The following is a 22183-nucleotide window of genomic DNA, read 5'->3' on the forward strand; positions in this document are numbered from 1 at the left end:
CGAAAAAGAGAAATGATAATTCCTCTTAAAAGAATAGCCTATGCCTATCTATCCTCCTAAAATTTGACCATGACATGTGTATATAAATCAATGAATAAAATTAAAAGAGCGATTAAATGGATAACACATGTCATATTTTAAGGTTATTAGAAGAATTATTAGGCTAACTTTTAGGAGAATTTATCATTTCCTTAATATATATAGATGTACTCATAAAGGGCTCTCAATATCACCTCAGCTTTTCATCAATATCACAACTGATTTTCAAGTGACATGCTATTATTAGCATATGGGCAAATTGGATTTATTTTAGCAACACGACGAAGAATCTGTTCTTCAAGAACTGGAACCGGTTTTAGTCAACTTTTGACTATTTTTATTTTTTGGTTTTTTTGTCCAAGAAACAAAACCGAACCGATTTGTTACCAGTAAGGAACTGAATTTGGGACCAAAAGTGGAATCGGTCCCACACTGGTCAGTTTCTCGGTTCTTGAAGAACCAATTTATTTTCAATTTCGATTCCGGTTATTTGAAACCGGTTCTTGAGGAACCGTTTTTTTGGGCCATGCATATAAAAACTATATTGTTGCATTCAACTATTTAGTGCTTTCTAAATATTTTCAAATTGAAAGTTAGATAAAAAGTGGTTTTAGTTAAGCCTATAAATTAATGATATGCGTAAACACAAAGTTTACATATTGAGGTTGAGTATTGAGGTCGTCTGATTCCCTTACAAAAGGTTCTGGTTTGAACCTCCCTTTAGGGGGAGGGAGCCGAAGGGGAGATGGAAAGCGAGATTAAGAGGGCTACAGCCAGATGATGGAGATTCGGGTTCCATGGTTGTGAGCTCGACGGCGAGATGGGGGAGCGAGCTTTGAGATCGGAGAGGGTTGGAGGAGGGTTGGGGAAGGAGGGGCTGAAAGTGCAAAATTTTCTGACAGTTGCAGGGACTAGCAGTGTAAGTTTTCACATATAAAAATGTAAACTGGCCTAAAGTTTTATTTCTTTTGTTTTTTCTTTTTTAGCTGCGATCCAAAAGTGTTTTTTTTTGTTTGTTTATTTTTAATTGTGCCTAAAATCAAAAAATGGGCTAAAACTTTATTTTCTGAAGGTTTTTTTGTTTTTTTGACATAATGTAAATTTCTTTTTTTATCTATGTAATATATTTTTTTTATTATTATGTAGTGTGTTTTTTAATATTACGTATGTATTTTGTTATTAATTATGTAAAGCTTATAAATGTGTTTTGTTTTCTTAACATATAAATGTAAAAAAAAAAAGTAATTATGTAAAGTTTATAAATGTTAAGGGTAAATTATTAAAATTTGAAGAAAAAGTTGGGAGTTTCGGTTGCCACTAAAAAAAGTTGAAAAAAAGATTGGAGCGTTGAAATGAGATGGAGTAATTTGATTGGTTATTTGAAGGGAGATGGGAGGGTTGAACCTTCCGCCCCCCCCCCCCCCCCCCCCCCCCCCCCCCCATTGGTGGTGGTTAGAAGGTTACAGAAACTGCCACAGAGATAATTGCATCAAGTCCTATACATCTAAATCATGTCATCATCTCCTAATAACTTGAACAGGAGAACCACCAGTACACATGATGGATCTTTTTAAAACTACCAGCTCATATATGATGGATCCTTTTTTTTCAAAAATATTTAACTAAACTTCTTTGTTCTCTTTTTCCAACAACTTTCATTAACAGAAACCCTAGCAAGGAGCTAGCTGGAATACAAAAGTACATGTCTTTAAAAAGTAGAATTACACCAATCCTCCCTTGAGATGTTTCTAAATGTTGATCTTTATTTTATCCAAAGAAAAGAGAGTGATCTAATGTCCTATTTAAGCTTCAACAAATGGATGGAACTATTATCATGAATTTTGCCACTTCTTGATTTCCAGATGCACCAAGAGGCTGTGATGATTATAAGATGTAACACCACCTTATTTCTTCTGTCCGTAGGGAACTTATGTAGTTCAAGCTAATCGTCAACTTCTGTGAGATGTGGAATCTGCATCAAATAAATTGTGCATCTTTAGACCCAAAAACCAAAACTAACCTGACTAATGGCACATTCACCTGTTGCTTAAAAACAAAGCCATTCTAACCCCAGTAGCATAACTCGATGGCAACACTTCTCAGTTTGGGCCTAATATTTATCCTAGCGCCCGCTTTTCCACATCCACTTCAGGGAGAGAGCAACCCTTCCATTTTGCCACCTCAATGGATTAACTACCACTGTGTCCACGCGCATTCTTGGTTGCTTGTTAACTACTACCAATAACATTAAAAAAAAAAAAGGAATTGCCTGGACACATAATCCAAGCAATGGAGATATTTTTTTTCTCATTGCCATCCTAGACCTTAATCACACAAAATTTAAACGGAGCTTCAATTCTTGTATTGTGGATCTACCAAAGCATGAGAAAACATCTGAAGTACTTACATCTATAGCCAAAGCAATGATTTGGATAATCCAGTCAAACACGGTAGTTCTTTCAACTAAAAATGACCTCCAATGTAGAATGCTAGCAGCAATTGGCTTGCCACTCGAGAACCCAAAATATTGTGTGATACACTTGATAAGCAACTGCTGGTTCTCCTGAAAATGGAAGGTAAACAACAAATTAGAAAGAAAAAAACAAACACAAGTGAGAAATAGCATCAATTGGTTTCAAGAATACAATTTTGCAGAATTCACTAACATTGTCACTTAATTGTTGCTTTTCATTGTGGGACTTTTGGGGTTTCTCCCCAGATTCAGCTCTTTCGAATTAGAGAAAACATGTGCCATCTCCTGGAACACATGAATATACACAAGGAATATTCGAATTCTGCCTCTGAACTTATCTTTTGGAGTCTATGCAGGCACATTAAATATACTTACAAGTGTAGCCACCCTTGCTTCTCCATTTTGGCCACTCCCATTGAATTCTCTGTAATTTTATAAAAAGACGAATAAAGAATGGTGATGCATGAGCAACAAAAATTAACAAAAACATTAGATTAATTTATTTTTGCCTGGTACCTGAATATAGTTCTTAGTCGTGCAGATAGAAACTTTCCAAGAGAAGCTGAGAAGATTACATGAATTCTAGAGATGACAAATGGAAGTAACACAAATGTCGAGACGGCAAGTTCATGGGGAAGACGTCAAGACGATACTACAACGAAAATTTCATTAGGTTGGTGAATATCAAGACTTAGTTTGATCCTGATAACTTTTTCAGGCATGAACAGAGCATAAATAACTTAGACTAGGTTCATTAATTTAGTATATCAAGACCAAGTTTGATCCAGATAACTACAGTGGAAGGTTTTCAACCCAAACAAATGCACTCATCATATATAGTCTACAAACATATATAACTTAGAGTGGGTTCATACTTAATGTCTAAACTACGTAATTGAATTACAAAAACATATTTAGTCTGCTTGCATATCAATAAAGAGTAAGAAAAACAAGGCCAAGAACTAGTCTATTTCTTTTGATCAAATATAATGGCGTCAATAAAAGCGAAAAGTTGAAAGAAAAGATATATAGCAAATAAAATACGAAAAAGAAAGGAAACTACTGGTAGTCAAGCACTCAACCATGATACAAATTAGGTGGTATTTCTTTATTACAGTGAATAATTGTACAATATTACTAGTTTACTACTAATAACATTTGGTTCAGGGATTCAGGTTCTGTGTCTTTCTGTTTTATGAAAAAGCAAAGACCATTAGATAGTTTTAACATTAAATTACAAACCTTAGATCAAAATGATGATGTCATCATTTACTTTACTATTGGTCAAAGACAACATTAGCCCTTCTACTTTATATATTTAGACAAAATATAACCTCATGTATTTAGATAATATTAAAGGAAGGACCATTAGATGAGTTTTAACTTTTAATTACAACCCTTAGATCAAAATGATGATGTCATCATTGACTTTACTATTGGTCAAAGATAGTCTCTTAACCTTCGGATAGGGGTATGACCGTTTACATCTCACAATGCCCCCCACAAAGCGAGGATAAGCATCGTTGTTGACAAATCCAGGTTCTATTAACTCATTAATTCTGGAATCTTTCACCAATCGTTTTATATTTGTTGTATCAAATAATAGTGATTTAGATTTAGAGGCAGCAAACCAATCACCACCTTCACCAGTAGTTTTACACAAATTCAAAAGAAGGGAGAGGGGCGGGATTGATTTGGTATGTCTGGAAGGCTAAAACTAGATCAGAACTGAATTAAATTGAAAAAGTAAGTGAACCACTTAAAACTTTGGTTATGTCTTACAATCTTACCAGATATGATGACTGCAGGGGCCAGGCAGTTTTACAAGAGTCTTAGCCAATAGAGAAGACTCTACAACTGATTCCTGCCAAATCAGGCTTTCACCATTACGTTAACCAAATCAAATCCTGTCCTTCGCTTTTTGTGCATCTCCACAACAAAATATCAAAAATTTAAAAACTTATTCAGATTAAAAAGGAATTCACCCAATGAGAACCATCCATCCGATTACGTTGCACCGAAGCACAAATAACCTTAACAGATGCAAATCATTAAAAATTACGGAATTCCTGCAAATCATGAACACGTAGGCTTCATTTTCATTAGTATCTAGATAAAAAGGATTTTTTTAGTAAAAGCATACAAGAACCAATAAGCTCACAAATAAATAAAAAAACAACACTCAAAGTTATACATATACATACATATATAGCCTAAGGTTCAAGCGAGAACTACAAAAGAGTCATTAGAAGTATAAAATTAGTTCAGATTCAATTAAGAACCAAAAGAAAAATGGATTGTGTTAAAGCGAATGTTAACTAATGTGTTCACATGTAAATGATCCAGGCTACTCACATGTGAATGGATGATCAAGTCCATTCACCATTGGAACTGTAATAAATCATTAACAAAACATCGAAAAATCGTCCAACAATTAGCAATTACATAAGCATGTCTACAAATCAAACTACTAACACCAACATAAGCTTTTGCCGATAACAACTAGCCCATCTAACCAAGCTCAAACATATAAGCACACACGGGTTCCATCCACACACCAATTGGCAACAGGAGAAGCAGCCCATCAAGCCTATATGTATGTGTTTAGCTTTATTTTAAGTTCCAATGTAGCACTTGGTTTGTGCTCAATACTAATTAAGGTAAATTACAAAAATAATACACTCAGTTTCAGACTTCACACTTCATGCTTCTATCTAAATAATAAGATAACAGAAGTGAATACTAGTTTTTGAACTAGAGGCAAGAAAACAAAGATAGTGCTGACAGTTGACCAACGTAACTTATACAAGTGGCAGCACCGAGGGTCCACTGGACTAATTAAAGGGTCAAAATTGGTCCGTCTAAGAATTCGTAATCTATAAGCTCGGGTCAACGTATGTAATTATAGAATATGGGTCAAAACTAGTTACTTTGAAGTAAAACAAAATCAAAATTGTTCACATTGAATTGGGTTCGTCCGCCCATCAGACGATTTAAGAACGATACAAAAATTAAAACAGACGAAGTTATAAGCATTTGATTGGCCCTGACTGGTTCAACCAATTAGACATCTTTCCTCATAGCCAAAATTTTCAACTTATCATTTACCCATTTGACCCATTATGATTAACTACACCCGAATTGATTGTATTTCATATAGAATGGTTGAAAATTGGAATTGTAACCTCTAATTATATACAACAGGTATATGTCAAGTTGATATAAAATGAGCACATCCTAACTAAAGACAAAGATTTCAGTTGTCTCTCCTTTCTTCATATAAGGCACAAACTTACTCTTATTTTTAATTTGTAAATAATGCAGGCAAAGACATCCCTCCCATAGCCTCATAAAACCTTCCATGGTCCACTTTGCTGCACAGGCGAAGAGCAAAGCTAAAGAATGCACAAAGGGCAAAAACACTGGGTCAATAGCTGAACAAGAAAAAACCATGCGATTTGAGGAAAGCCGGAATGATACTTACCATAAAGAAATTAGCCAAGAATATAAACTCCTAACGGACATTCATACTTCAAAACTAGATATGAAGTAGCTAATCAAATACAACACACCATGGTTCATCGATCAAAAGCAAACGCATCAATCAATCAAAGATGCTCATTTTATTCGGTTGTAGCATTCATATTATTAATTATCAATAAACTTGTTAATTACGGTGTATAATTTAATTTAATGGTAGCAATAAAAATATAATGCAATGAGACAGATGACATAGATATTGATGAAACTGACTCCATTAATCTTAAATCTCTAGATCAACACAAGCCAACCCAACATGACAACTTACCCATGACAACAGCAACATAGTACTAATGGCTGGGTTTGTTCAGGTCAAGTCTATTCTGCAAACAAAACTCGCTTGCTAAACTACTAGGAAGAAAACAAACTGAAAAATACAAACAAACTTGGGAGAATCGGTGGCTAAGAATAATTGTATAGTGATATGCTTTTATCATCCGAAACACTCGCAAGTAGACTTCCTCTAACTCCAACACTCGCAGCTTCAAACTTCACGGCCCAAACCTGGTCGGTGTGATTAGTCATGGTCTGGACTGCCGCCCTCATTTTAGGATCCCACAACTTGACAGTCCTGTCGCTAGAGCCAGATGCAATAGCTGCACCATCTGGGCTCACATCAACGCTCAAAACCCAACTAGAGTGGCCTGACATCGAAGACAACAGGGTCTTCCCTTCCGCATCGTACATATGGATACGCTCATCGTCAGAGCCCGAAACAAGAACTCGCGGGTCTAGTGGTGAGTAAGCAAGAGAACGGACAGGCATTGTGTGGCCGTCAAGTTGGTGAAGAAACTTAGCGCGTTGTACGTCAAAGACAGAAATAGAACCATCCATGGAGCCGCAAGCGAGCTGTCTTCCACTAGGACTCCACGCAACTGAAAGAACAAACTTCTTGTTGCCGCCTTTATCAGATGGCTTCGACCCTTCTGGACGAGGAATGGATAAAGTTGCCACCAGCTTCCATTCAGCGGTATTCCATAGCTTGACGGACGCACTACTCCCTCCCGCAACAGCAAGAGTAGTACCCTGTCAATTACATTTACATAATTCAGTTTCTTAAAGCCACTAAATTTAATTAGTCTAGAATTAGGGGTAATCTTGTGAATCTCATTCCTAAAAACCAACTCCTAAATTTATCAAAGTGAAAAAACTCCTATATATATATATATATGTATATTATATATGAGGGAGAGAGAGAGAGAAAAAAGATTTACCCTGGGATCGAATTGCATTTGCCAGACTTCAGAAGGAGGGGCTTCAAGAGTGGCGATGGTGTTATTAGATTCCACATCGAAGACACGTATGAAGCTATCCATTGATGCGGACGCTGCTATCTTCCCAGATGGGTGTGCGGCCACGGAAACCACACCCAAACAGTGGCCGGTGTTGGTACGGACGAGGGTGAGGTCTTCGGGGTTCCATAGCTTGACGGTCTCGTCTAGAGAGCCGGTGAGAAGAAGGGCAGGGGATCTGTCGGTGGCTGGGACCCAAGTGCAAGCCCATACGCAGTCTTCGTGTGATGTTTCCAATGATCTTAGCCACGCCACCTTCATTGCTTCTTCCTTGTAATTTTTTGGCTTTCTTTTCAATAATATATAAGTATAGATATATAACTGAAAACCCTAAACGGAAGTACTCTTACGATTTTGATTGATTGTTATTTTGACTGTTCATTGACCTTTTGGGAAGCATTTTATTTGTCATAAATTCTTTTTTTTAGATCTCTATAGATATACTAGTAAATTAAAAGATAAATAATTTGCAAGATGGTAACTTCACGGATTTGATATTCAAAAGGATAATCTAATGAGGGATTAAAATTTTTTAAGACTTTGATATGTGTAATTCTGTTAAATTTTTTTTCGTAATTTTATACATTGAATTTTTCAAATACTATTATTTTATTATTAAAATGATTGATTTTTAGGCACATCAATTAAATTAATTTATTATTATCCAAAATGTAAAATAATAAAAAGAGAACAAAGCAAATTTTTTATACACGATAATTGAAAATTAATTTTGATAACTTAATTATTTATATGTTACAATATTGTAGTCCATGTTAACAACAACAATAAAATAATAAAATCCATAAGTTAAACAAATAAAATAGGGATTATGATACTAGAGTGTAACCAACTATGACTGAATGATTATATTATGTAGTGATCTTTAAAACTGGCTATCTGATGTAAGAACCTCTCATTTTTGTTCCTTTCATGTACCGGTTGACCTGTTGGACAGTTATGATTACGATTGTGGGTTGTGAACTCCGACAAAATGGATGGTGGATGGTGTTCAACTTTGTGATGTGATATGAAAATTTGTTTATTTTTGAATGTAGAAGAAATGAAATGAAATTGATTGTAGGAATAAGATTTGGGATTCGTTCTCAAAGAGGAAACAAGAGGACCATCGTTACGTACAATACATTTATAAACGTATATATACATCTATTTGTGTTGAATTGTGTTCGGGATTAAAGTTAGATATTGAGTTACAGTTTCACATTTGCTCTCCGGGAAAAATTGTTGTTACCGAAGATAGTGCCGGAAATTAGCCGGAGAAAATCGCCGGGGTATAAATTCGTCGGAGTAACCCGGTAGCATACATCGAGTGAACAAAACAGATAGTTTCTTACATCAATTTAACACTTTGATAGGTTACTACATTACATAACCATTCGCTCATAGTTGGTTACACTCCGGTGCCTAAATTCGTATTCTTTTTTACGTCCAACGTGGCATTACCGGTTACAAATAGGATGTTACCCGGTAGGATACATTAAACGAACAAAAATAAAAGGTACTTACATCAGATAGCCAGTTTGAAAGGTCAATACATTACATAACCATTGAGTCATAGTTGGTTTCACTTCAGTGTCATAGTCCCAATAGATATTAGCCATATGGAAAGATAATAAGCTAAGTCTCAAAACAATATGAGACATTTAGATGTAAATGATGCTACTAACTTAAATCTTATGTTTTGTTTTCTATGTCACGAGGGTCCTGATTTGCATGAACACATTTTCTTTGAATTTTGGTTTTGCTAAGCAAATATGGATCTAAGAAAAATACATGGTTCGAATGCAATAGGACTCAACAAAACGGGTTGACATTATAGAATGGTTAAAGTCTTTATATAAGCATTATATTGGAACGCTATGTGTTACTGCTACCGTTTACTTTGTATGACAATAAAGGAATAGTTGTATGTTTGCACACACTACTCGATCTCTTGCCCAAGTAAGAAAGGTAGTTGTGAACACAGTATGGTATATACTCACCAGAATAAAGTTCAAAAATAATACTTGTGTGACTTGATCGCTTGAAGCTTGGAATTTGTCGATACGATTTTTGTCTTCCGCCAACAATAAGATTATGGTTGAAACCTTACAATATATGAATGATTTTCTACATCATATTACTTGTAGTTGACTTTTTGTTTGCTAGTCTAGCTAAATAACATATATATATGCACAAACTAATAGGTGAAATCTATATTTCTATATTATTATACACAAATTATATCTCTTTGTTAAAAATAAGAGTTACGAAATGAGAATTGTATACCTAATATATAAAATTAATTTACACCATGAGTTCCTAATCTTTTAAAATATTCCCATTACCTCTTTAGTTTAATTACCTATTACATCAATTTCTTCCACCACTCGCCGTCGTTGTCAACACCACTCGCCACCATCACGACCGGTCGCCCCCATATCCATATCACCATCGTATTGCACGAGTATCCTTCTAACTTCTAAAATAATCCAGCATTGTACCACTAGCGTTACATCAGTTACATTTAAATCAAACTACATAACTGGACACCGTCATCACCAATTCACTACGAATAGTCGCCGCCATCACCGTCCGTCGCCGACACCATCAGACCTCTGTCGCGGCCATCACCATCACCACATTGCGTGGGTACCGTGCTAATATAAAATTGAGATATGAAAAATCAAGAAGCCCATAATAGAAAAGAAAGTGGGCTCAAATATAGTCGAGTCGAAGAGAAATAGAAGCATCCAATTTATTTGATAAAATATAATGGTCATATAATATAATTATAAGCCCATACATGTAGCAGCCCACTCTAGCCCAATGGCGGTGAAATCAAATGTCGTTTTCCTCTGGAAGTTCTCCCGTTCTCCGCCAACCACCGTCCACCCACCGACGTTTATCTCTCCAACCGCCACCTCATCACCCATTCTTTGTTCTTCAACTGCCACGTTTATATGTCATATACAAGTACGCACACATGTATATAATGCAATTAATTACTCGTACTAGCTAGTTAACCGGCCACAGTTAATTCCTTCATCATATATGATATCTATATCCCTATTGAAGTAAGTAACAATAATAAAGTATTAAGGAGTAGTAGAATGTTTGTTAATCATCATGGATTATTGAACATTAATAGTTACGAAGTAGATCAGGAAGAAGAGGGAGATAAAAATGGTAGGAATTCTAATTTAGTTGTTGTGGATATTTACCCTCTCAGTAACTATTACTTCACCTCAAAACAACCACACATTTCCTCATTCGTCAAGGATCAAGAAAGCCTAGCTGATCGTGCACTACGTCTCAAATCCAAGTATTTATATATGTTCCCACCACTTCCTTAAATTACTTTATCATAATTAATTTATGTTCTGTAGTTCACATTATTTCTGATCCATACATATGTATACCTACCTACTGTTTCTAATTAATTAATTAATGTGTATATGTGTGTATTTAGTTATGAAATTCATGGAATGAGGACTTGTGTTGAGGCTGTCATATTGGTACGTATACATCAATGTCTCGTAATTACACTTCCAAAAAGACTTACTTTATTATTTGATCGAGGCTGTCATATGTATTACTGGTAAAAAAAATTGCATATATTTAACTTGTTACCTGCCTTTATCATATCGTTATGAATGTATTTCGAAATTTTCAAGTATTCCTCTTCTATGTATCCACCTTCTATATTGCTTGTATAAAATGGAACATTAATTAAGTGACAACGTTGTTGTTGTTAATGAATTGAAGGTTGGTTCGTAACTAAGATATTTGTAAAATATAATTAGGTTGTTATCTAGTAATTACATTTGTTGTAGTTACGTACTCATAAGTTTGTTAAAAGTTAAAAAAGAATTTTTATTTGTGAATTTGTACGGAATTGGACTTTCACTTTTTTAGTTTTCCTTAAAGGTGTGAATTACTCGTAAATATTGGGAGGTCTAGCATAAATTTTCTTAACAGGACCCAAGAGCCTCTCCTAGTAGCTAGATCTACAATTCAAAGCTCTTGGTGATAAACCCTTATCATCTAGCTAGAGGGGAAAACTCAACCAAATCTATCATAAATAAAAATTCATACTACATAAAGTTTCTCATGTTGGAAGTAAAGTCAAATTTATTTATTTTTTTAAATTCTCATCTACATCTAAGAATTATTAACATGATAGTGCATGCTCGTGGGTAATGTAAATGTAGGTGAATTAGAGGCCTTATTACACATTTTTATGTGTGTTTTGAATCTGGAAATCAGGTAGAACTGTTCAAGCATCCTCATTTGTTGTTGCTTCAAACCAGAAACTACGTTTATAAGCTTCCTGGTGGCCGCTTACGACCAGGTGAATCAGGTAATCACATACTAACTTCTTGATAATTTTTAAACGGCAAGGGAAAGCATTGTTATGTCCATGTATTTGTACATATATTGAATGTTTACAGCTAATATGTATCTTGTAGATGTCAACGGCATGAAGCGTAAGCTATTAAGCAAACTATCTGCTGATGATGATAGCCACCGGACAGAATGGAAGGTATATGTATTTTTGGTTTTGAATTTTCACTTTATGTCTTGTATGTAGGGCAAAGTAGCATGAATGAATGCGCGAGTTATCATTTCTTTAGGTTGGCGAATGCATTGGAACATGGTGGAGATCGGATTGTGAGACATTGCCTTTCCCATATCTACCTGCAAGTGGTAAATCTCCCAAGGTGAATTCACAGTGTTATCAGACTATATTAAGCGGGGGGTTTGATGCACAAAGATGGTAGTTATACAGATTTTCCTTTTTCGGGTATGCAGGAGTGCATTAAACTCTACCTTGTGAAGTTGCCACTGAGTCGGGAATTTGTTGTGCCGAAAAACTTCAAGTTACTAGTTGTTCCAATGTGCCAGCTTCACGAAAGTTCCGAGGTATATATATATGTGTGTGTCTTTACTCTTTGAGATTATAAGTTGTGTTAGAATATGGTCATATCACTTCATGCTATAACACATGAAGTAAAAAGCTATAATGAGAGCGTGTTTGCTTTAATTAGTATTTTGCATTTTAATTGTTAGTGTATAAATCCTTTAAAATGTGTTTATCATGGTTAAGTCAATTTTTTTTATGCTATTTAAGAATTTCCTTGAAAGATAAAATCAAATTTCCTAAAGAAACTTCACTTATCTAATGCACATATTTTCAATTAGGAAAATGTAGATCAACTAAAACAAATTACCACAACAATCAATTTAGGGCCATTAATTCAATACTTTTATCTCTCAGTTTTTTTATTGGAAAAAATCTATAAAAAAATAAACTTTTACACAAATTTTTTATTAAAGGGAACCTATGCAGTTTTCATCTATTTAAAGGATCTTATTTCTAAAAAATTCACAATAAAGAGAATGTGGTTAGTTTTTAAAGCCGGCTCTCCATTAAGTGTAATGTCACACTGCCACGTCATCAAAATGCTTATGTGGCCTTTGACTGAATATATATATATATGTGTGTATAAAAAGAAATTTTAAATGTATTTTTGTCTTTTTTTTGAATACATATATATGTGTTTTTGTGTATAAAAGGAATTTTGACCGAATATTTCACAATTTGAACTTGTTTTTTAATATAAAAACACATATATATATTCTTAGTCAAAGTCAAAAGCCACTTAAGCAGTTTTGATGATGTGGTAGTGGTGACGTGGAATTTAAGAGAGGGCTAACGTTAAAAACTAACGACTTGTCCTTTATTGCAAATTTTTTATATACAAAAATTAAATAGGTTAATAGGAAATTTGTGTAAAAAAGTTATCTTTTTATGGGTTTTTCATTTTTTTATTTGATTATGCATAGTTTTGTTATCATAATTGTTAGGCTAGATTATTAAGTTGATTTGTATTGAGTTTGATAACTTCCTTTCAAAATCAATCAAAAAAAGAAATGTTGCTAGATAAATCCAATAATAATATTGTGGCTTAATACTTCGATCATTAACAATTTTATATGGACTCCTGAGTTGGATTGAAAACTCATTTATAGCCTGAGAACTCATGTGTGTGCCCTCGAGTTGAAAAACTGACCATAAACAATTTTTAGGTAAAACTTTGTACAAGTTTCCCAATTTAAAACTGATCATATGGATTTTTGATTATATTTGCTATAACTTGCAGACATATGGATCGGTAATAGCTGGGATTCCGCAACTACTCTCAAGGTTCTCTATCAACATGATAAACACTTAAGTTACACTACAATAAGTTATGCATGGTCCTATTTACAAACTAGAAACATCATGGATTATATATGATAGATCTACATATTTAAGTGCACATATATTTATACTATATTTATACTTTGGGTGAAGACTAGAGTGGTTAATGGCATGTTTAGTTGTGAATTTTTTTTTTTAATTTTGTATTTTTAATTTTCTATATAATGGTTGGAGTTTTTCATTTTTTAAAAAGTATATGATAATTTTGAAAACACGTTAAAAATAAAACTTGTATATACATTTTTCATAGTACAAATGCATACATAATTTTACATTTATTAATAAAAGCTTGTGACTTTTAACTTCTATTTTTTTACACCTTTTGTGAATGTGGCCAAATAAAGTTGATAACACATATTCTAAAAGTGCGTAAAAATATATGTATAGCAATGATAATTTTGCGATTGCAGTGGCAACTGGCAGATAGGATCGGTAAGCTTTATGATTGTACTAGACTACTAGTAATGTCTTATATAATGATTATATACAATTCTTTAATTATTGTGTTTTACCACGTAACAGAACATTAGTTTGATCAAGTGGCCTTGTGGTCTATAAATTTATTATGATTATTAATGATTACAAGTTGGAAAACTTTTATTGCCCAAAAAAGAAAAGAAACGAGGTCCATTAAAATAAGAGAAAAGGAAATATATCATCATCATCCAATCTTATAATGGCTTCACTTTTAATTGATTTTCTATTATAATTACTTTAAAATATCAAATATACTATTTGTAAATTACCATCATTCTTTGTTTTTCACTTTTTTTTTTTGTTGTTGGTGGTAATAAAATTCGAAGGGCTTAATTTCGTACAAACTCAAACTTGTCCATACTCTGGAAATTGGTTATTTGTGTAACCAAGCGATCACAAAAAAGATGTGTACGAAGGTGAATGTGTCACTTACACTTGAAGATACATATTAAGATGACTACAAGGGTAATCATACATATGAATTGAAGGTCTCGAATATGTTGTGAAAAACTATCAATACAATGGTGGGGCAGATGGAAGATGGTACTGATAATAGCGCATATAGTTAGACCAGATTAATTTTGGAGGTTAAATAAACGTATGTTTTTTATAAACTAAGGATGAAACTTATAGTTATCTACAGATTAAACTATATTTTTAATGGATTAAGAGCATAGACAAAGATAAAACCTTGTCTTATGAACCCCTATGACATGTTTTAGTGTTTAATTTAGGTCATTTTTTAACCTCTTAGAAATTTTGGATACTTCTTTATACCTATCTATCTATAACCTTTATGGCATATTTCGGTTTTAGAAAATTCTAACACTTTTTTATACCCAAAAGACCTTTATTTTTTAATCTTAATTCCTTTATACACATAATCTATAGTTTTATACTCCTACTATTTTAATAAATAGATCAAACTTTTATTTGGAATTATCAAAATACCATTAATGATTAAATTACAATATCAGTTATTTATCCAAAATATCTTCATAACCTTTTACATTAATTACTTTTACATCAATTATCTACACCACTCGACGCCGTCTCCACCACCAACAGTGCCCCCCAGTCCACCACACTGTTGCCGCCACAACCACCGCCGCATTGCGCGAGTATCGTCCTAGTATATATTAAAGCATTTGATACCCACTTAAATCTCAATTCATAAACCAATATCCTTACTATATCTTCATTCAATGAATGAATTTAGTGGCTATCTATAACTCCTTATAAAACATATTGACCTTTCATATATTAAGAAATTCAACACTTTTTTATACTCAAAATACACTTATTTCTTAATCTTAATTCCCCTATACACCTAATCTATACTTTGATAGTATTTAATAAATAAATCAACCTTCTATTTAAAACTTATGAAGGAATTATTAAGAATACTATTAATGATTAAATTAGAATATCAGTCATTTATCCAAAATATCTCCATTAAGTTTTTTCATCAATTACTTTTATATCAATTATCTACACCACTTGACGACGCCTCCACCACCAACATCCCCCCCCCCATCACACCGTTACCGCTACAATCACCGCCACATTACGCGGATATCATGCTAGTATATATATTAAAGCATTTGATACCCACTTAAATCTCAATTCATAAACCAATATCCTTATTATATGTTCATCTTATTATATGTTCATTCAATCAATGAATCTAGTAACTAACAACAAATATAGTCTGTCAAAATATATATTCTTATTGATTAATAAATAACATCAATATTTAAACTACTAAAATAACTAAATTTTTTTACATCAATAACTTATACTATTTGTTACTGTCAATATCAGTTGTTGTCATTGTCTACCATAACATCACTGTTGTTGGTATCATCACTGCATGACAAAAATATTCTTATTGAATTAATATATAACATCAATATTTTAACTACTAAAATAACTACATTATGTTTTATACATCAATATATTACTCATTATGTTTTATACATCAATATATTACTCATTATGTTTTATACATCAATATATTACTCATTATCAGTAGTTGTTATTGTCAATCACCATTACATTGCCGTTGTTGGTATCATCAATGCATGACACAAATTTCCATCTAGTATGCTTTAATATATGAATAAAGATGACATCATTTTGATGGAGTGCATATGTATATAATTAAATTGTCAATGGCCACCATAAGCAAAACATGGATATTTATTGCGAACTGATAATGTATACATACGTGATACGACTATGCTTAAAGTAAAGCTTTAGTCAACGTAATTCTTAGGCTACCATATATCTATTAGAGAATTTCTATAGAGAGAGACATATGTGCGTACGTTTTTAGTCAACGTAATTCTTAGGCTACCATATATCTATTAGAGAATTTCTATAGAGAGAGACATATGTGCGTACGTCTTGAAGTAAATTAGAGAGAGAGAAAAAGAGATAGAAATGAGTGTTTTCGAATCGAGTCAAAAGTTACAAATCGGTAACTATGGTTGTGTGTCTCCTAGTTACGTCAACTTTAACAATCTATATTAAAATGCGCAGGATAAATTTAAGAAAATTTGAAAATATTATGCTAATTGGAGTTACAAAAGATTTTCAAAAAGTTTCATACGAAACACATGTAATTAATTAACCTTAACCAATCAATCAACATCTTTCCACTCTCATTTATACTCCATATATATTTTCCTTAATGAAATGGAGCCTTGTACAAAAATGATACAATTTTATCATACCGCGCGTTTGGTTTGTTAATGGATTTAGTAAATGAGTGTAGAATTTGTAGATTTAATAGAAAAGTAGGTTTTCAGATAGTGTATGTGAATATCAAAATATTTTCAGACAATGATCAATCCATCAAAAGTTGTATAATACCCCAACCCACCATTGCGGTGGGGTTTTGGTTTATACTTTATAGGTCCATTTGATACCACTTTTTGATTCCGAATCTCTCAACACTTTCACGCTTATATTCCCTAAACTCAAACCCCATCAACGAACATTTCGCAATTAATTAAATGTTTAGTTTATTGTCATATTTACTCTCTTATTTAAGACAAACTAGAAATGAAATAATAATAAAAATATAAATTTATGATATAATAAGTGATCCAATTATAAATAATTAGTGTTTCTGATCAGAGTTAAGTAGTCAACCATTTTTTTTCTTAAGAACATTCAATTTTATTAGAAAGATCAAAACTAGCGAGGAGCTAGGATACAAGAGTAGGAACAGAAAATAAACGACAAAAGTAGTTACACGATATGATTTAAATTAAAGTTGCTCCAGTTTGACCAGTTGGGGCCGGATCGGGATGAACGTTGTGTCAACCAAAGAAAACTGAGTGAGTGAAAACTTAGTGACTTTATTTCTTTAAAAGCAAATCGGAGCGATGGAGTTTTATTGGAGAAGATCGTCTCATTTCTAGATTTTCATATAACCCAGCAATATGCTAAGAGAATCAGGTTGATGAATTTCCTTTTATGGGGAGCAATGGAGATTGTTTTATTTAACTCAAAGAGGTCACGACATGTTGTTCGCTTGGTTAGAGGAAAACGACACCAAGAGAGGATGTATGTCCATAATGAGTTCGCGAAGGAGCAATCAATAAAGAGATGAGTTGTTGTTTCATTCTGAACCCGACAAAGGGAGCAAACTGGCTGGACGTGGTGGATATGTCTTTGAAGCAATTGATCAGCTGTGGGAAGACGGTTCATTTCGATTCTCCAACCGAGGACATTAACTTTTAATGATGCGACTTTGTTCCAAGGAAAGATCCAAAATTGAGGGCCGAGATGTGCCTTTAGATGAAGGAGGCACATGGATTTGGCTGTTGATGAGCGTCCATTTTGTGATAAAAACCCCTATTGAAAGGCTTCATTTCTATGTCTAAATAAGCTATTATTCCGTAACTATTGGTACTTAATGAATTGTATGTTTATGCAGGTTCACGGAAGATGCGAGAGAGAGTAAATGACATCAAGTGACTCAAGAAGGAAGCTTATGAAGTTACAAGACACAAGAAAGTGATTCAAGAGCCAAACGAAGACGCAAAAGAATGAACAGCAGCCACCAGTGCCGCTGGCCACAAGCCAGCGCCGCTCCCTGAAGAACAGCTCTGCTGGCCCATCAGAACCCACAACCAGCACCGCTAGTCGGCCCAGATCAACATCCGACTTAAACACCTATTTAAGTCGAACTAACCCTCAAAACCCTAAGAGAGAGCCGATTCAGCAGCCCTAGCCTCACAACATTAACCCTAGGTCGACTTTGCAGATTTCCAGAAGGTTTAGGAGCTTCTAACGCCTTCCGATCTTCATCCTCGGTCTAGATCTAGCTTTTCTATTTTACTTATTTTATTTGAACAATGTCTTTTATCTTCACAGACTTTGTTATTCCTTTAATAATGCTAGGCTAGTAGGCTGAATACTTGTTTGAATCAATTTGATCATGTAGACGCTTATTGTTTTACTGTGTTTGTTTAGATTCTGTTGAAGTGTACATTACTATTTATTGTAGATCCATGTTTATTAGTAGTTCATATTGCTATTGGTTTTATATCTTAACATATTAGTTTAATTCTGATGGTTTTCTATGATCATACACTAGGACTAATATGCCAGGACAGAAAACGACTAGTCGGTCTATAACTAGAAGTAAAAAGTTGATTCACTTGTAACCGAGAGATCCAGAACCATAGTAATTAGGATGAATTGAACATGAAGCTTAACAATGTCAGACGCGATCCTTTGACTTGGAAACGAGCACTGTGGTCACCGGAGATAATTATATCTGGTCATGGCTTAAGAGCTGGGTAATTAAAAAATGAATTAGTAACACAAACTTTAGGTCATTAATACTTAAACAATGAATCTAGCGATAATTTGTTTATAGGGTAGTGTGAGTCTAGCGACAACACTATTAATTAGGCGAAGTGAATCTAACGAGAATCTGAGCCTTGATGAAGTTTCCAACCGTCTAGCAAACCAGTAGGATAGTATTTGGTCGTACCATGAGATCGGAGATGTCAAACAAGTAATTTAATTTAATTATTGTTATTTGCTTTTTCAAACTATTTTTAGACCTAGCCTCTCGCTGAATAAGCGGTTACGACAATTATATTTACTTTAAAAGTATTAGTTATTTAGGAGTTAGTGACAAACCCCTAAAACAACTAGAATTACACATAATACTAGATTAGGTAAAGCAACGCGTCCCTACGAACGACCTGTAGCTTATCACTAGACTATACCACGTTGACCGGGTTCTCTACTCGTTAGTGTGGTGTATTTCAAGGAAAGATCCTTGTACAACTTATAAATTTAAAGACATAAATAAAAACACACATCAGCTGTGAACGAACCAGATGGGTCATGTAACCAGTTCCATGAATTGTCTACATCGTTGAGTGATAGTTGCGAGGTTTGGGAGCAAAGGTCATGAAGTTGCTAAAGCTCCATAGAAGATGAAGAGGGACGTTTCCATTGCCATACCCACTGTCAGGAGAGTCCATCATTGGTAAAACGATCTTGTATAAGACATGATTTATGCTTTTCCAGTTTGTAGAGATCCGAGTATGTGACAGAAAGTGGAGCATTACCATTCCAGGAGTCAAGCCAAAATCTAATATTGTTTCCTTTTCCAATCTTACCTGTGTACAAGGACTCAAGAGCAATATCAAAAGCGGCTAGGTGGGAGTTTAGTTTGGTAATGTTTTTTCAAACTCCCACCAAATTGGATTTAAGAGGCAGTGGCGAACATTGACTAGGAGAAAAGTGAATGGCATTAATAACACGAGCCCAAAGAGAATGAGACTTGACTTTAAGTCTCTACCATCACTTAGAAAGTAAATAGATGTTTTTAAATTGTAAATCACCCAACCCAAAACCACCCGATTCAATGGGAGCAATGACACGCTCCCAAGAAAGTAAAGAGATACATTTCTCCTTGTCAATGACACGCTCACAGTTAAGTAGTTAACAATTAATTTTAGATACACAAAAATGTTAGTACAGACACTTGAGAAGAAACGAGAGAATTATTTTGTTTATTTTTTTTTTTAAACCCAACCCTACGATCAAGCCACGGAAGGATGCGTAATTTAGTGTTGCTAATATATCCTGGCCACTTACTCTTTTGTCCTTTCCAATTATAATAACACTTTTTATGAGATCATGATTTGAAAGGTGAAGAAAACTTATATGAAGCTGTTAAGCCATTGACTAATACGGCTCTGGTTGACGATAGATCATTCTTGACGTTGATATAGTTATTAGTCTTTGATGTTTTTTATTAGTTTTGGATTTGAGAGATAAAAATGGTTCAACTCTAAAGTGCCACTTTAAATAACTTTTAATTGATATATTTATAATAATCAAAGCAGTTTGTGATTCCGAACGTATAACCTTTTTGAGAATGGTTGAATAGTGTATGTGAATTGGAATAGCGAGTCGTGAAAGATGAGATTATTTGGTCCTCTTCTAACACCATAAATAGTAATATGTTTTTGCAAGACTTGATAAAAGTTGAGAAATGATTCCCTAAAGTTTTTCCAACTTTAACATGTAACTTGAATCAGACAGTAGGAAAGGCGACAACTACATAAAGAACAATAAAAGAGCATACCGTTAAAAAAAAACAATTATCATCTTGATTATCTACACACAATAACATGTTTTGTTAAAAATGTTAAGTCGTTGGCCATATTACATGACAGGGTCGGTCCTGAGTAATTAGATGCTCAGGTCGAGATGATCAAAATATGCCCCTACTAAATTTTTTTAATTACCAACAACTTATTTTTGAGAGCGAATCCTAATCGAGTTAGACAACTCATCCCAATAAAGTATATTAGATTTCTACGAGGCCTTTCAAAGTATATACACAAACAATATCTTGTCAGATAAATTACAATTTCACAGCATGCATACATAATATATGCAAGTGATATGTCCATCTAATTTATGTATTGATCATTTAAATTAAATTTTATAAGACTGAAATATTTTCATCATCTTTAAATATGTTAACTTTTTTTTTTACATCACCATAAGTTTTTTTTTTTTATCAGTTATATATGGAGTAAAAATTTGCATACCTTCGAAATCTTTATTATCTATACTATCTATATAAACAAACTAACCCTTAAAAATTTAACACTCTACCTTTAAAATCTCTAATTTACCCTTTTAATTTATACGATCATCAAACACTTTATCCTTGAAATTCCAAAACAACCCTTTAAAAAAAAACCCAACCGCGTGTCTCTTCCCTTCCCTGAAGTTGCTCATATGGTATACCAAAATAACACACATACGTTACTGAATTTAATAATCAATCAACATAAAAAACGCTTAATCAAAAACGATAACGGTGGTTTGCACTTTGAGCCGGACTAAGAAACACTTAGAGATGAATCATACATTCATGTAATAACACGGTACCGCTACTTAACCAGCGTTTTTTTCCAAGGTCCCGCGGCATCGTGCGAGTACAAGACTAATTTTATATAAGACTGTTGTCAAACTAAAAATAGCCTTTTTAAGAACATTATATCTAACTTGAAATATACTTTTGTTGTTACTATTATATCTCATTGATGGATTTAATATGTTAGTGTATTTCATATACCCTAAAGTAATGTACTTATTTATTTTGAAAACCCAGATATGTGTTTTATATCAAACAAATTAAAAAAGCCTACAAAGTCAAGCGTTTATTTTGAGTATGCACTAATCAAGTGAGGTTTTAATTGAAAAAAAAAAATAAAAAATCATGAAGTGTGGCAGGCATCTGGAAATGTGGTGGAAAAATAGCCACACAAAAAAAGGCATGGTGGAAACTCTCATCTTCCTCGTGAGGATTAACGGAACATTTCTCAAATCTCCATTAAAACACAACATGTAATTCCTTTTTAAATTTAGATTCAGTGTTTAATTTCCATCCTGCAGACATGTATATTTTTCAATTAATCGTATAAGTATTATATATATATATATAGCTCAGGAAATTTCTGCCCCTCACTTGTTTGTTGCTCAGGGCTGTCACCCGCTTCATCCGGTAGCAGGGCCGGCCCTGTTACATGAAAAGTCAAA

General features: G+C 33.7%; 2 protein-coding genes and 1 long non-coding RNA gene across 3 annotated transcripts; 1 reads left to right on the forward strand and 2 right to left on the reverse strand.

Annotated features, from left to right (window-relative positions):
- Nucleotides 1-1679: 1679 nt before the first annotated feature.
- LOC122599047 lies at nucleotides 1680-3103 on the reverse strand. Its single transcript, XR_006323849.1, has 4 exons — nucleotides 3029-3103; nucleotides 2706-2936; nucleotides 2447-2602; nucleotides 1680-2011 (listed from the first exon to the last, which is right to left on the reverse strand). It is a non-coding gene; the product is annotated as an uncharacterized LOC122599047 (long non-coding RNA).
- Nucleotides 3104-6251: 3148 nt separating this feature from the next.
- LOC122599046 (WD repeat-containing protein VIP3) lies at nucleotides 6252-7720 on the reverse strand. Its single transcript, XM_043771496.1, has 2 exons — nucleotides 7267-7720; nucleotides 6252-7078 (listed from the first exon to the last, which is right to left on the reverse strand). Exons 1-2 carry the CDS (start codon nucleotides 7603-7605, stop codon nucleotides 6455-6457), a joined length of 963 nt encoding a protein of 320 aa, XP_043627431.1. The 5' UTR covers nucleotides 7606-7720; the 3' UTR covers nucleotides 6252-6454.
- A 2734-nt stretch (nucleotides 7721-10454) lies between these two features.
- Nucleotides 10455-13693, forward strand: LOC122599388 (pre-mRNA cleavage factor Im 25 kDa subunit 1). The gene is made up of 7 exons (XM_043771895.1): nucleotides 10455-10666; nucleotides 10814-10859; nucleotides 11611-11704; nucleotides 11814-11887; nucleotides 11979-12065; nucleotides 12157-12267; nucleotides 13509-13693. Exons 1-7 carry the CDS (start codon nucleotides 10455-10457, stop codon nucleotides 13578-13580), a joined length of 696 nt encoding a protein of 231 aa, XP_043627830.1. The 3' UTR covers nucleotides 13581-13693.
- The last annotated feature ends 8490 nt before the right edge of the window (nucleotides 13694-22183 follow it).

The sequence above is a fragment of the Erigeron canadensis genome, chromosome 5, assembly GCF_010389155.1.
Source record: "Erigeron canadensis isolate Cc75 chromosome 5, C_canadensis_v1, whole genome shotgun sequence".
Classification (NCBI taxonomy): domain Eukaryota; kingdom Viridiplantae; phylum Streptophyta; class Magnoliopsida; order Asterales; family Asteraceae; genus Erigeron; species Erigeron canadensis.

Coding starts and splice junctions, on each gene's coding strand:
- LOC122599046 (XM_043771496.1), bottom strand. CDS start 7,605: ATGAAGGTGGCGTGGCTAAGATCATTGGAAACATCACACGAAGACTGC. Junction 7,079..7,266: donor AAATGCAATTCGATCCCAGG/GTAAATCTTTTT, acceptor TGTAATTGACAG/GGTACTACTCTTGCTGTTGC.
- LOC122599388 (XM_043771895.1), top strand. CDS start 10,455: ATGTTTGTTAATCATCATGGATTATTGAACATTAATAGTTACGAAGTA. Junction 11,705..11,813: donor CTTACGACCAGGTGAATCAG/GTAATCACATAC, acceptor TGTATCTTGTAG/ATGTCAACGGCATGAAGCGT. Junction 12,268..13,508: donor AGCTTCACGAAAGTTCCGAG/GTATATATATAT, acceptor TATAACTTGCAG/ACATATGGATCGGTAATAGC.